The sequence below is a fragment of the Macaca mulatta genome, chromosome 10, assembly GCF_049350105.2.
Source record: "Macaca mulatta isolate MMU2019108-1 chromosome 10, T2T-MMU8v2.0, whole genome shotgun sequence".
NCBI classification, from domain to species: Eukaryota; Metazoa; Chordata; class Mammalia; order Primates; family Cercopithecidae; genus Macaca; species Macaca mulatta.
The window spans coordinates 70,626,944-70,643,513 of record NC_133415.1 but is presented as its reverse complement, the minus strand read 5'-3'; the positions used below and the strand labels follow the sequence as shown (position 1 = coordinate 70,643,513).

The 16,570-nt window shown below is 39.9% G+C and overlaps 1 protein-coding gene and 1 pseudogene across 12 annotated transcripts in view; one reads left to right on the top strand and one right to left on the bottom strand.

Annotated features, from left to right (window-relative positions):
• Positions 1-16,570, bottom strand: part of TASP1 (taspase 1) — a 400,343-nt gene that overhangs the window by 140,232 nt on the left and 243,541 nt on the right. For 6 of the 12 annotated variants that reach the window (XR_001447603.3, XM_028828175.2, XM_015149491.3 and 3 more), the window contains one exon: positions 624-1,690. The exons of the other annotated variants lie outside the window; for them this stretch is intronic. Coding sequence is in view for 5 of the 6 variants with exons in the window: in XM_028828175.2 (XP_028684008.2) it covers positions 1,598-1,690 (93 nt within the window). In the remaining variant the exon portion in view is untranslated. Of the gene's footprint in view, positions 1-623; positions 1,691-16,570 lie in introns of those variants that run through there. 12 annotated transcript variants of the gene reach the window in all.
• Positions 2,794-4,698, top strand: LOC100430022 (glyceraldehyde-3-phosphate dehydrogenase pseudogene; annotated as a pseudogene).

The window sequence follows — 16,570 nt, the reverse complement described above, 5'->3', positions numbered from 1 at the left end:
CACCAACCTGTCTATGAGAGCACAGCAAGACAAATGTAATTGCCTGTACCAGGAATACAAATCGGCAACTCTCAAATTATTCATATTTACACCCACTCCATTTTGGTTGTCTTTCCTTTATAATTTGGCCATACATTGATGTCAAGTGTATAATTTTATCTGGGCTTTATCAGTTACCGCCCAGAGCCATGATTACATGGTGCAGGGAACTTCCTCCCCTTGAGCGAGTCTATCTTTAGTATCTTCTTGATAACTACTTCTTACATTAAAAAGAAAAAATCAAAAGGAAAGTCTTGGTTTTCTTACGTGGCTCCAGAATCCCTGAATACAACATTTAGAAGTAATTTATCAACTGAAACTATCGAGCTTTTAGCTGCCACTACAATTTTTCAAAGCAAAGTGTTCTTATTCCTTCTCCTTGTTATTTTTATCAAATTGCAACAGAAATTTTGGGACTTCCATTATTGACCATTCAGTCATGTACTAAGTTCAACTTTCATCTTGCCAGTGTCTTCTTTAACTGCGTAAGACTGGCCTTGGAACAATTAGAATAACAGCAAGATGAATAATGGTATGATTTCCGGGAGAACATTTTATAAACAAAATAAATAACAACTGTCCAATCAAGGATTCAAAAGATAATTTATTAGTCTGAGAAGAGGAGTCACATACTATACCCAGTAATACACTTCTTTTATTTTTGTGCCTTTATCTTAAAAATATATTTAAACAAAAACAAAGATAATATTGAATTTTCCCATAAACTTTGCTTTCTTATTTACAGTGTTATATTGTAAATAACATTCCATTATACACAAATTAAGGACTGTGCATTACTGTATGTTCTCTTTACATATTCTTTCATAATATAGTCCATACAGCTCGAAGCTATGCAATATTTAAGCTTAGAAAAGCTTGATGAAAGAAGTACAAACTGTATCAATCAGACTATTATTTTAAAAGGTTCTGACATTAATTCTCTGCTAGATTGTTTCACTGAAACCATTCTTTGTTAAAGAAAAATGCCCCGTATAAGGGATGAGAACAACAGTTTAAGTTACCACCGGATCCACTTAAACTGGTTAACAAATAAAAACATTTTATTACTTATCACTGTTATTAAATGAAGCACTACCACTGTCAAGTCATTTAAACAAGTAGATTTACTCTTCAGTTCTGACACATTACATCAGCGACAGTTGGTACCTCTTTATGAAATAAAAAATGTTTCCTGCAACTTTAGGTTTTACTTGTAAACAGTTAAAGCACACATTTTGTAAAGATGATTTAACCATTCCTGGTCACACAATGAGGAGTTTCTATTTCATCCAGGGAGAAGCAAACACACATACTCCACACATACACACACGCACACATGTGCACACACACACACACACACACACACAGTCCCGCTCACCCGCCAAAGGCCCGCGTGTCACTAAGCGCTAACTACAGCAGCACTTGTGTCTCGAGCAGTGCACGAGGTTGCAATAGGAATTGTAAAACAAGAAAGATAAAACAGCCAACTTCAGTTAAAAATCCCAAAAAGCTCAGATTCTGAAACGCCTCTCAGACGCTTCACACTCAGCCCGAAGTGTCAGTTCACTGGGCTCTCCAGGCGGCACACCCCACCTTCGATTGCCACGGACTGTCCTGCCACCGCACCGGGAGGGAGTCTTGAAATGTGAGTCTGCAGAGACAGAGACAGGAGAGCATCAGGGGGGGTCAGCAGTGTCCTACACCCCAACCCGTGTCCAAAAAAGGTAGAGGAAACACCAGAGCATTAGGCCTTCACTTTGCTTCTGAGCAGCCACAGACTGTACCGCTGGTAAACTTTAGTTACTGAAAGACCGTTTGTTCAAATCGCTGAGGAAATATGTACTGAGCATCTGCTACATGCCAAGCACAGCACTAGCAACTGAGATAGAGAGGTGACCAAGTTAGTCAAGACCCCTGACACAGAATGTATAGTTCAGTCATATTCACAAGAGTAGCAGTTTTAATGCCAGCTCTATTGAGTATAGTTGTTATGTGAAAACTAGTAATTTGTATATGTTTTGTCCTCTAAACAGAGTAACTAAGGATACTTAATTCATGTTTATACCCCAAATTTATTCCTTAAAGAATTTCAGTAGCTTACAAAAACTCAGGTAATTCAATAGACTAAAATAGGAGAGGAAATGAGAAGAAAAACAAGAGCTTACAAAATAAGGGAAAGACGGAAGTGGGGCTAACAAAGAAATCTAAGCTGAGAAGTTTGGTACCCGTGCCAGAGGCAAGCCTGCTGCCCTGTCTCTCAGTTTCCTAGCAACAGAGATCAGGTTGGTGGTTCATGTAGCATAAAGCTCACAGCAAACTCATTGCTTGGATGAGAACAATTGTTCCTGGCACTGAGACCAAGGAGTCATTTCTCCTATAGGTCTTTGTAAAGAGGGCCCTGTGTTTAGGGACTGAGTGAAGACATCAGCTGTACAACGGGGAGTTTTGTAGGGCTGAGTGTTACAACATCACTCAGAGGAGGCTGGGGCTGGAGGCTCTGGTAGAAGACAGTAAGCACTTCACTCTGTTTCATGAGGGGTCAGGATGGGGTCAGTCAAGAATTCCTCATTTTGGTGATCTGGCTTAATCCAAGGATAGATAAATGCCTGGAATTTCTAAGAAGAAAGAGGGGCTGCATAAACTTCAGGCAATCCTCTCTACTTGTTTCTCTAAACGAGCTTTTCCTAAGTACTGAAACCTTGGGGAGTCTCATCAGAAGACAAGTAACCTTGGTCTGAAAAAGTGTGAGCCAAGATGTGTTTGAAGCTTCCTGTGGCGGCTCAGTGGGGCATCAAATCATATAAACAGTGGGAGCTGTTGAAGATAATGTTTTATATGAACTTATCTCCAGAGTTCTTTTTGAGAGAAGTGAGTTTAAATTTCTCTTTAGCCTAAAAACAGACCACTTTCTACAACAAACCAGGATGTCGGCATAAAAAATGCAATAAACTATTTTACATTGAGCAAATGGGTAAGGACTAGGTAGACTCTAGAGTATCCCACAAGCAGAAGAACTTAATAAGGTACCTTTACCATATTTAAATAGCAATGCACTTTTATAGGAATTTGGAACAATGGGAAATAACACATTAAAATGATACATGAGAAAGCAGCAGACATCCATTTTGGGTCATCTCCCTCCACTCCTTGCTGGACGCCATGTCTCTAACACCCTTCTCTGGCTCTTTCTCAAGGGAAGCCTTGACCAGGCACCCAACTCAACTTAGAAGCTCTTCTAGCTCCTATAGCACCCATATGAGCCCTTCTCATCCAGTCTTGGTTTTGAGTTTTCAGGTTTCTGTAATTGAAAGTCAGTTATGGGCAGAAGCTTGTGTTAACATACATCTCAGTTTCCCTGTACCTGACCATGTGTTTCACATAGAAGCACACCACTCTGGAAATGCTGAGTGGGTAAATGAGTGAAACAGACCATTCTAAGGCTATGTTTATATAAACATGCAGAATCTTAAGGCTCTCTGCTCCTCCCGTTCAAGAGACAGCCACATCTTTTCGTGCAGTGCTAGCCACATCCCTGGTGAAGGTGAAGGTGAAGGCCACAGTAAAAGGATTTGGCGCTGGTCACTAGGGCAGCTTTTAACTCCAGTAAAGTAGATGTTCTCGCCAACAATGACTTCTCCCTTGACCTCAACTACATAGTCTACATGTTCCAGTATGGTTCCATCCATGGCATATCCCACGGCACCATGAAGGCTGAGAATGGGAAGCTTGTCATCAATGGAAATCCCATCACCATCTTTCAGGAGTGAGATCCCACCAAAATCAAATGGGGCAATGCTGATGCTCAGTACATTGTGGAGTCCACCAGTACCTTCACGACCATGGAGAAGGCTGGGACTCACTTGCAGCAGGGAGCCAAAAGGGTCATCATCTCTGCCCCCTCTGCTGAGACCCCCATGTTCATATAGGCATGAACCATGAGAAGTATGACAACAGTCTCAAGATCGTCAGCAGTGCCTCCTGTACCACCAACTGCTTAGCACCCCTGGCCAAAGCTATCTATGGCAACTTAGGCATCATGGAAGGATTCATGACCACAGTCCACGCCATCACTGCCACCCAGAAGACTGTGGATGGCCCCAAGGGAAACTGTGGCATGATGGCTGTGGGGTTCTCCAGAACATCATCCCTGCATCTACTGGCACTGCTAAGGCTGTGGGCAAGGTCATCCCCGAGATGAACAGGAAGCTCACTGACATGGTTTTCCATGTCCCCGTCGCCAATGTGTCAGTTGTGGACCTGACCTACCATCTGGAGAAACCTGCCAAATATGAGGATATCAAGAAGGTGGTGAAGCAGGCGTCAGAGGGCCCCTCAAAGGCATCCTGGGCTACACTGAGCACCAGATTGTCTCCTTCAACTTTAACAGTGACACCCACTCTTCCATCTTCCATGCTGGGGCTGGCAATGCCCTCAACAACCACTCTGTCAGGCTCATTTCCTGGTGTGACAATGAATTTGGCTACCGCAATACGGTGGTGGACCTCATGGCCCACATGGCCTCCAAGGAGTAAGATCCCTGGACCACCAGCCCCAGTGACATCATGAAAGGAAGAGACCCTCAGCTGCTGGGAGTCCCTGTCCACACTCAGTCCCCTACCACGCTGAGAATCTCCCCTCCACACAATGTCCACACAGACACCCTGAAGAGGGAGGGTTCTAGGGAGCCTCACCCTGTTGTATGCCATGAATAAAGTCCCCTGTGCTCAGGCAAAAAAAAAAAAAAAAGGAAAACATTTTAAGTGTTTTAACTGATATGACCAATCTGTTTGGTTGAAAAGTCAGTCACACTAGTTTGCCATAGTAAAGATTAAGCTTAGATTTTTTTGGCCGGGCGCGGGTGGTTCACGCCTGTAATCCAAGCACTTTGGGAGGCTGAGGTGGGCGGATCCTCTGAGGTCAGGAGTTCGAGAGCAGCCTGGCCAACAGGGCAAAACCCCATCTCTACTAAAAACTAAAAAAAACAAAAAAATTAGCTGGGTATGGTGGCGCATGCCTGTAAATCTCAGCTACTCGGGAGGCTGAGGCAAGAGAATCACTTGACCCCAGGAGGCAGAGGTTGCAGTGAGCCAAGATTGTGCCGCTGCACTCCAGCACTCCCTCTAAAAAAAAAAAAAAAAAAAAAAAAAAAAAAAAAAAAAAAAAAAGGCCAGGTATAGTAGCTCACGACTGCAATCTCAGCACTTTGGGAGGCCAAGGCAGGAGGATCACAAGGTCAGGAGTTTGAGATCATCCTGGCTAACACAGTGAAACCCTGTCTCTACTAAAAATACCAAAAAAAATTAGCCAGACGTGGTGGTGGGCACCTGTAGTCCCAGCTACTTGGGAGGCTGAGGCTGGAGAATGGCGTGAACCCGGGAGGTGGAGCTTGCAGTGAGCCCAGCTTGCATGCCACTGCACTCCAGCCTGGGCGACAGAGCAAGACTCCGTCTCAAAACAAAACAAAACAAACTTAGATTTTTTTTAAGTACTGACTAACTAAAATTTTCCACCTTCCAAGTGATGGTGCTGTTAGAATAGAGATGGAGCTCTAGATTCTCAGATGCACACAGCTCCACACCAATGGGATCCACTGGCCGTGTAGTTATAATTTGCTGCTTTGTTGCTAATTCCCAGAGAAGCACAGACAGATTCTTGAGGTTAACACCCCTTGAAAAACTATCAACTTATAAATTAAACTGACTGTTCAAAGCCAACATTATTAGGGCTATATCTTTTTATAAAATCAAATACACTGGATTAAAAAATTTTAGCTCAAAGATTCTAAAATAAGAAAATTAAAAGTAATATAGAAAGTATATCATTACCTGATAATCTAATCACAATCTAAGTAATAGCTGAAATTTCCTATCATTCATACTCAATGTTAAGATCTTTTAAGACCACCTTAGAAACTGCTCTTGTATGGTTTCTAAGAAAACTGCACATGACTTAATTTAAAAAGTCCGCTTCCAGATAGAGACCAGTGGAGGCATGAGCAACTTAAACAGTAGTCAAATGGGGGTCCTGAGTCTTGTACGTTTATTGTGTTATGCTGCATTAATAACATTCTGACAAATCCCACACCAGGAGGAACGTGAAAAACACTAGGGTAAACTTGTTTGCATGGGCATTTCCTTCCTGGAAAAACTCGAGCCTCCTGAGACACAAGTGTGTTCAGCTCAATTGGATGTTACCACGTACTTCTGAAGAAACAGAGATCCTTTTTTTCTGCCACTTTCCCTTCTCCCGTTAATTCTTTATTACTGTTCAGATTGCTGAGTAATAGCAAACATCTAATTTTTCATTCACTAACAATGTCACATGAACTTTAATAGAATCCGGAATATTGTGTATAGTTTATAGAATAAAAATCCATTTAACAACAAGTTAAGCTTCTCTTCTGTATTCAACACTACGTGGGCAATGTAAATATGGTACTGTGAGATTGTACTGTGAGCTGGGTATTACCTTATATCCTTGCATTGTGAATTCTTGCCTGACATGATAATAGTCACCCTCAGCTTTTTTTTTTTTTTTTTTTTTTTCTTGAGACGGAATCTTGCTCTGTCACCTAGGCTGGAGTGCAGTGGCGCGATCTCGGCTCACTGCAACCTCCGCCTGCCAGGTTCAAGAGATTCTCCTGCCTCAGTCTCCTGAGTAGCTGGGACTACAGGCGCTTGCCACCACACCTGGCTAAGTTTTTTTTTTTTTTTTTTTTTTTTTTGTATTTTTAGTAGAGACGGGGTTTCACCATGTTAGCCAGGATGATCTCGATCTCCTGACCTCATGATCCGCCCTCCTCGGCCTCCCACAGTGCTGATTACAGGCATGAGCCACTGCCCTCAGCTTTCTTTTAGTGCCACAAATGTGATATACCTTAAATGACTAAGTCCAGAGAGAAAGGCAAGAGAAGGGCTGGGGAAGTGTGTCTGGTTGGATTTTATTGTCTTGTTTCTACTGTGGGCTTTTAAATTTTTTTCTGTCTTAATGAGTTGAATCAGGAGATACTGCCACCCACCCCCATCCTTTTCCCAGAAGTTCCCTGCCCATTGCTTTTTAAGAGCTGTCTTTCAAAGAGACACAAATTTGTGAATAAGTATATTCTAGGCATTCTTTGTGTGCAGCATTAAACCTTGGAATGTAGTTAACTGCTCTAAAAATAGAATTTGGTCTTCAGACTTCATCCTGAAAGCAGATGTACTCAACTAGCTGACAGTTTCACATGAACCTTCTTAATATAGTCTGGAATAATGTGTATATTTTATAGAATAAAAATCCATTAACTATAGGTGAAAAGATCTGGATGCCCACTTACTAAGCCTGTGTGATGCTGGGCAATGGAAAATGAAGACTGGGTTAGATGGTCTCTAGAGCATCCTTTCAGAGTTTGGACAATCTCTGATGCTGACTTCATTTAGCTTGTGTATACATTGTTAATGAATCAAAAAAAAAGTATTAATTCTATTTTCTCATTGTCTTAAATTAAAAGTATTAAATAGGCCAGAGCAATTCTGAAGATATAATTTCCAAGTTCAACCAACCAATCAGAAATATCAACAGAATGAGAAAGGAATGCCATATGTTATTCATCTTACTGTGTGTCACTCATACCTCATTCTCCACATTGAAAACAAGGATGCCATAAAAGATCACTAGCAAATGTGGATGAAACACAAAGATGACATTCGGGTAAATTTCATTGTTAGCACTGAAACAGGGATATGTGAGGGCAAAAAGTTCTATTTTTCTCACATACACATATCATGTTTAAGGAGCCTTAAAATAAGATTAAAATGCCGTCTGATGAGAGCAGCATGTTGTACCAGCCTCAAGGTCACTTTGGTTCTTACTATCACCAGGCTCACTGACACCATACTTCAGTCAGAGGCAACATCAGATAAGAGTTCCCTCCTATTTTTAGGTTAAAAGCCCTGTGAAGATACTCACATAAACATGGCAAGCTCCACAGTATCTATTATTCCACCACTTACGTGGAGAATTATCATGAATATTCCCTCTTGCTACAGGTGATAAAAGTGCTCCATTATTTAACAAATATTTATTCTGCAAGTTATTATGGGGGAACAGAAGAATGAAACACATGGATCTTGCTCTGAATGCAACTGTGTCTTTGCAGGATGCAGAAACTAGTTCCTTGTGAAACCTTAACAATAAGTCCCTATATTTGCATAATGCTTTAGTTTCCATAGCGCTTCTGCAACAATGAGATCTCCTCAAAATACCACGTCAGACAGAAAGATATATACTACACCTATTTTTTTCCAGATTAAATAAAAGAATAACAAATGAGACTCAGAATGGTAATGTGGTTTGCTTATGGTCAGAGAGGAAGTGGAAAACTGTGAATGAAAGCCTCTGCACTCCAAATTTAGGGCTATCTTGACTCCCCCTGAAGACTTACCAGGAAGGAGGATTCTAAATCTGGCTCTGTTAAGAGACATGCCTCTAACTGCAGGAGGCTTTGGAAAAGCAGGTTTTCAGGGTGAAACAAGGCTTGCTCAGGGAGGCTACTGGCACAAATCTTACCAACAAATTTCAAGACGATTCTGGGACTCAGAGAAATCGGTTTGAGCCTCAACTCTCTGTTGATAGATTAGATAGTTTCTGGATTTGGAAATCACTAGCTTTCTGGGTTTCAATGTCTTTGTAGGTAAAGACATAACTTTCAACTCAGTTATATTCAGAGTTCTTTCTGATTTTGACATTCTACAGAGTTTTACTACTGAGGGTTTCCTTTCAGGTCTGTAAGGGGAGGCTCTGGGTCACCATTTCCTTAGTCAAGACAGCCCAGTTTCCTCTTCATAGGGAACCTGGTCTCAACATTCTGATGATTTGTACTAGGTGAAACCCAAAATGTCATTTATGGTCTTCTGGTTGGTAAGCTGTCAGGTAACATGAATCTTACTATAGTTTGAAAAGAGCATCTTCTATTTGAAAAGAAATGAAAGCCTAACACTTAAACTATCATTAAGAATGAGGCCAGTCTCCATTTGTGTAATGGACAATTTCCTGAGAATCTCAGTTAATCGGTCAGTGAGGAATTTTGGAGGGGAAAAATACAAACCACCAACAACTTATTTGAAGAAAGTTCTCTTTGTCAAAATCTTGTGCTTCCTGACTTACTGATCTGACCCGTGCCCCCAAAGAACTGTTAAGGCACCCAAAGAACTGTTAAGGCACTGCGACCCAGAAAGCAGCATTTCTCAAGCTGACTTCTGCCGGGTCCTGGGAAGTGCTCTCTCTTTAAAAACAGCAGGGGTCAGTGCAGGAGCATGGGCAAAAGCTGCAAATGTACCGCTCCATGTTGTTCCACCCTTCTTAGAGCTAGACAGGCACATGAGCACAAAAAGGTTCAGACATCCTGCATTCAAAAGACCTGTGTGACTCTGTAAAGTTAGTTCATCCCACATGTCAAGGAATGCCTTCCTTTAATACTAGCTGTACCTGGAACTACTACAAATAATATGCTGAAACTTTCCTTTTATTTTACTCCAAAACTTAACCTCACTTTCCTTTGCTGATTCTTCCTCATCTCCCCAACCACTAAATGTTGGAGTGTCCAAAGACACAACAGACCACTTTCTTCCACTCATTTTAAAGAAAAATGTCTATGAAGTGTTTTGGATATAAAGTGAAGCATCTGGTTGCACTGGAAATTGAGGTAAGAATAATAACTCTATAGATCTACCTCCTCCAGTCGCCACTCCATTTCTTTACTTCCATTTACAGCAAAGTTCTTTGAAAGAGTGCTCTACACCTATTACCTCAAATTCTTTCTTTCCATTTTCTCTTTAAGCCCTCTATAATCAACTTTTTGCTTTCACCTCTCCACCAAAACCCCTCTTTATCGAAATAAGAAATGACTTCCAATGCCAAATCCAATAGCCTGTCCTCAGATCTAATTTCACAAGGTCCAGCAACAGCATCTGATAAAGTTGATCACCTGCTTCTCCTTGAAACACCCTTTTCCCTTGTTTTTTAGGACACCACTCTCACCTGGTTCTCCTCTGACCTCTATGACTGTAACTTCTCAGTCTCCCTGGCTGCTTCCCTAACTAATAATTACAAAAGTTCCCCAGGGATCTTTTCTCCTGTCTGTGTTCACGTCCTTGGTGATCTCATCCAAATGTTTTTTTAAAAAAATATTTATTCTTCACAGAATTGGAAAAAACTGCTTTAAAGTTCATATGGAACCAAAAAAGATCCCGCACTGCCAAGAAAATCCTAAGCCAAAAGAACAAAGCTGGAGGCATCACGTTACCTGACTTCAAACTATACTACAAGGCTATAGTAACCAAAACAGCATGATACTGGTACCAAAACAGAGATATAGACCAATGGAACAGAACAGAGCCCTCAGAAATAATACCACACATCTATAGCCATCTGATCTTTGACAAACCTGACAAAAACAAGAAATGGGGAAAGGATTCCCTATTTAATAAATGGTGCTGGGAAAACTGGCTAGCCATAAGTAGAAAGCTGAAACTGGATCCTTTCCTTACTCCTTATACGAAAATTAATTCAAGATGGATTAGAGACTTAAATGTTAGACCTAATACCATAAAAACCCTAGAGGAAAACCTAGGTAGTACCATTCAGGACATAGGCATGGGCAAAGACTTCATGTCTAAAACACCAAAAGCAACAGCAGCAAAAGCCAAAATTGACAAATGGGATCTCATTAAACTAAAGAGCTTCTGCACAGCAAAAGAAACTACCATCAGAGTCAACAGGCAACCTACAGAATGGGAGAAAATTTTTGCAATCTACTCATCTGACAAAGGGCTAATATCCAGAACCTACAAAGAACTCAAACAAATTTACAAGAAAAAAACAAACAACCCCATCAAAAAGTGGGCAAAGGATATGAACAGACACTTCTCAAAAGAAGACATTCATATAGCCAACAGACACATGAAAAAATACTCATCATCACTCACCATCAGAGAAATGCAAATCAAAACCACAATGAGATACCATCTCACACCAGTTAGAATGGCAATCATTAAAAAATCAGGAAACAACAGGTGCTGGAGAGGATGTGGAGAAACAGGAACACTTTTACACTGTTGGTGGGACTGTAAACTAGTTCAAGCATTGTGGAAAACAGTGTGGCGATTCCTCAAGGATCTAGAATTAGTAATACCATTTGACCCAGCCATCCCACTACTGGGTATATACCCAAAGGATTATAAGTCATGCTGCTATAAAGACACATGCATGTGTATGTTCATTGCGGCACTATTCACAATAGCAAAGACTTGGAATAAACCCAAATGTCCATCAGTGACAGACTGGATTAAGAAAATGTGGCACATATACACCATGGAATACAATGCAGCCATAAAAAAGGATGAGTTCATGTCCTTTGTAGGGACATGGATGCAGCTGGAAACCATCATTATCAGCAAACTATTGCAAGAACAGAAAACCAAATACTGCATGTTCTCAATCATAGGTGGGAACTGAATAATGAGATCACTTGGACACAGGAAGGGGATTACCACACACTGTGTTCCTATTGTAGGGTGTGAGAGAGGGATACCATCAGGAGATATACCTAATGTAAATGATGAGTTAATGGGTGCAGCACACCAACATGGCACATGTCTACATATGTAACAAATCTGCACGTTGTGCACATGTACCCTAGAACTTAAAGTATAATAATAAAAAAAATCTATTATGTTGAGATTCCCTAATATGTATCTCCATCTTAGTCCTTTCTCCTAAACTCCAGACACACATATCCAGCTACCACCTTTTGGGTCTCTCCATTTGATGCCTAACAGGCATCTTGGAATTAACATATGCAGAACTGAGTTTCTGCTACTTCCCCCACAAGTCTTTTTCCCCCACTTCACCTTCTTCCTTACCCTAGTAAATGGCAATTCCATTCTTCTGTTTAGGCCAAAATCTTAAGAGTCATCATTGCCTTTTCTATTTCCCTCACATCTCTATCCAACCCATCAGCAAATCCCATTGGCTCTATCTTAAAATACACGCAGAAGCCAACTACTTCTCATGACCCATATGACTAATGCTCTAGTCCAAGTCATTATTATCACTCATCTCTATGGCAACAACCTTCCACCCAGCCTCCCTTTCAGCAGCTGGAGTCACCTCTTAAGATGTAAGCCAGTTCATATCACTCCACTGCTCATTACTCTCCAATGGCTCTCATTTCAGAGGAAAAGCCCAAATACTGACCATGGATAAAAAACTATGTAATCTATCTGGCCTTCCATTGCCTACTCAGACCCATTAAGACTGGCCTTCTCACTACCCCTGCAACACACCAGGCACACACCTAATTGAGAGTCCTTGTACCTGCTGTTCCCTATGCCTGGAATAGGTTCTTGCCTTGCTCACATAAATCCTCCAAGACTATACTTGAATGACACTTTTGAAGTGAAACCTACCTAACATTGGAACCCCTGTACCTCCTAACCCCTTTCCTAGCTTCACATCTCTTTTCAGTACTTATCACAAACATAGTATAGGCCTTATCTTGTTCATTATTTCCCCCACCAGTATGTAAGTCCTCAAGTACAGGGATTCTTGTCTGCTTTGTTCACTATGATGTCCCCAGAAGAGTACCTGAATATAGAAGACACTCAATGCTAATTGTTTAATAAATAATTTATTCAAAAAATGAGATACTGTGTTTTATCAAACTTTTACTCCTAAGTAAACTGAAGTTTTTTTAAATAGCTGAAATCTCAAGCCACGTAATAAGGCTTCCTTCTTAGTCAGTCATTATTAGCTACTGTAATATCCCTAACTCTTAACTGTTCAAAATTTTACCATGATATTCACAAAAGCCATCAATGGAAGAAATCAAAGAATTATTGGGGTTCTAATCTGTTTTAGGAAGCATATTTAAAATTAATTTTCTATTTCAAGTGAAGAAAAATCTATTTCCAAGTACTCTGAGCATCTCCTACTAGTGAATTGTTAATATAACCCTCATCCTAAATTAAGTTTCATTTTACCCTTCAACATGGCAGCAGACATGCAGTCCAAACATGTACAGTACAGTGATGACAGCTCCAGTGCATAAAAGCAAATTGTCAGTGCCTACCATGTACTGCATCCAGAGGTATTGGAAAGAAATGTAAATAGAACAGCTCAACCATAGCCAAATGTCTCAATTAGTTAATACTAAAATGTTAAGTTTTTACAAATTTTCAGTATTGCTTTACTTATAGAACATAAAAGTCATACATTGTAACTATCATAAAGGAATTCTAATCCTTAGGATTAAACAGAACGAGCATTCCAAGATGAAGACTTTTTAAAAAACATAAACTATATTATTTGAACAAATCATACTGGAATGAAAATGTATTCTAGCAGATAGACTTGGCTTAGGGTTCAAAATCTACAACACGGGTTAGTCTCAAATGCCTGTGAAGCAGGCCAGGTGTAGGACTGTGGAAGTGGAGCGCCCAGACTTCACCAAACAGGGCAGCTACCACCTGGTTCCAACCAATCACTGCCACATAGGAAGTGGGTCCCAGTGTTGTCAAATCATCTGCTCTTATAGGAGAAAACAAACCAGAACTTAAAAATCATATTTTAACATAAAATTTTAAAAGTTTAAATCTGTGTACAATTTTTCCACATAATTTGTATTTTATATAGATTTAATTTTTTTCCAAAGCTGCTATGATGAATACAACTTTTGAGCTCAAATCTGGAGATTACTGGGAAGAAAGGACAGCGGGAACAAAATGTTGTATCTACGCACCATCCTAACTCAAAGTTCTACCCTAAAGCTCAACACGCAGTCACTCATTAAAGAGCTGTCCGCCAAATGCCTACTATGTGTTGGGCCCTGTGATGTCATTAGTACCTGCACATATAATATACACCTAGTAGATTCCATATCTGTAACTCACCCATTTAATAAAATAATGTAATAAAAGTTGTTACAGCATAAAATCAATGGGGGATTCTCAATATTTACAATCACAGAAATCACTATCTTTTCTCAAGTTAGTAAGTTAACATGAAACAAGAATGACATGACCAAGATTATAGTTTTTTTTTGTCTCGAGATTGAAAAAACAAGAGAAAATTCCTTTCATCATTTGGCTACTGCTTCCCAATCCAAAAAAAAAAAAAAAATCATAGGTAATCATTACTCATTTCCTGTTCATAATAAAGTCAATCATTTTTAAGTACATTTGTCTCATTTACATGTCATGGTTATATGTCCTGTGAGCAAACAGCAGGCATGACTCTGGCTGGGAAGGTACATATTTATCTAAAATGTTGGGTACTAGAAGGTAACAAGGTGATACTCTAAGTTAAGTTCACATTGGTGACTGATAACTACATATGTATGTAGAGATAGAGAAATTAATGTTTTCATTACTTTTCATGTTGCTAAAACAAAAAAGTTTATTCACTTCATTTCAACTAACATGGAGTGTCTATAAGTCAAGTAATAGATTAAAATAGACATTTATCTTTGCAAAGATCTTACCCTACACCATGATTAAAATGAGAATAATCTGAATACATATTATTCGCACCCCTGAGAAGACTTATACTCTTAACAACACAGTAAATTCCCTCTCTGTTTTTCTATTTATTGCTTTGGAGCAATGTTGAATGAATCACTTGGAAGAAATTAATGATGTAAGACTAATTAGGCAAAAATAAAATTATCAATGACTCTTAGAAATTAACTTGAGGCTGAGGAAACTGTTTTTCATACATTCAATCTTCCACAATCTTTTCCTGTTTGTGTAAATAACTTTCTAAATAGACCCAATGGATTATCCTGGCAGCCCTAAGAGCATGGAAAAGAAACACAAGTTTCTGCATTTGAAATTCTAGGCAAACTTAAAAGGTACAAGTAAAATCAGTGATTAGCCACTTTTCCTGTGGTTTCTAAGTGCACTTGCCAAACTTAGCTGTCTGGGATGTTTTCTTAGTACACAGGTTTATTGGTGGTGCCTTAACAACCATCCCGAGGCAGTTGGCTTCCTGCCAGGGATCAGATGCCTTTAGTTGTTGGATAATATCAGAATTAGATTATCAAAAGCAGTTAGAATTTGGTTAAGACTAAGGCCAATTTGTATCTCGGTGGTTCCTGTCAAATCTAAAATATGGTCCAATAAATGTATTTGGCTGAATACATCCATCAATGACTAAATGCCATTGGCCACTATTGTGAAACTGAAGTCTCTTTTAAGGGATTCATGGTCAATACATCCTGGAGGTGTTCCACTGTCCAGTGCTCAGTGGAATACGAGAAGACTGCCTGTAATCAAGGTTCACACAAGAGAAATTTAACATAGCTAGTAAGCAACATTCTCCCTTCTACTTTCAAAAGGAAAATTATTTGGCTGGGTGAGCTTAAAAGAAATGCGGAAGGCACACCTTAGGTTTGATTTAAAAACCTAAGTTGTGGCGCTGTCAAAGTGGTAGACCTCTATCAGATAGTTTTTAGAAAGAGCTCTTTTGCCACCATTTTGGCTTGAATTGCAGGGTTCAGGGAGGAATGTCTTTTCTTGCAGCTTCCAACAATTTTTTTTTCCTGTTCTGAGAACTCTGAATTCACTTGCCAGCTGGTTTATTAACTTATTAACATTAACTTATTAACATTAACTTGCAAGTTGGAGTTGCAGTTTGACAAAATGTAATAACCACTGCCACTTCCACCAAAGGAGCAGGGTGAAAATTCAGGTGGCATCACTCTTGTCATAGTCAATACAAATGGCACCTTTGCAAGCATAACTGCAGTGTAAATGGGACCTGTGGTGTGACGGTCCTGAGAGATTTCCTACAACTTCCACCATCACCTCTTCCTCTACCACAACTACTGCTGCCACCACCACCCATCATAACAAATGTAGCATCTATTACACACACTTCACTTTTATCATTCAACTAATTTTCAGAATTCTATCAAAGCATCAATAGTATTCCCACTTTAACGATGAGGAAACTAAGGATCAAAGTTGTAACTTGTCCCGGGTTGTAAAGCAGGGACTCCAGGATTGAAATCCAAGTCTGACTAATTCTAAGGCACATTCTGTCGAACATTATATGCCTCTTTAAAGACAGTCTTACCTGGGGAACATAGTAAGACCCTGTCTTGACAAGAAATAAAATAAAAATTAGCCAGGTGAGGTGGTGTGCCCCTGTAGTCCTAGCTACTAGGGAGGCTGAGGCTGGAGGATCTCTTGAACCCAGGAATTTGAGGTTACAGTGAATCATAATCGGGTCCCTGCACTCCAGCCTGGATGACAGAGAAAGATCCTGTCTCGTAAAAAACAAACCAAGATAGTCTTGCTAATACCTTTTTTAAGACTTTCAAAAAATAGAGGTATGATTTTACATACAATAAAGTGCACAGATGTTAAGCAAAGGGTTTGATGATTTTTAATGATTTGTACCCCCATGAAACCAAATCCTAAAGAGAACATTTTCCACACAGAACATTTCTATTACTGCCCCCAAATTCCCTTGTGCCCTTTTCTTGAAGCAA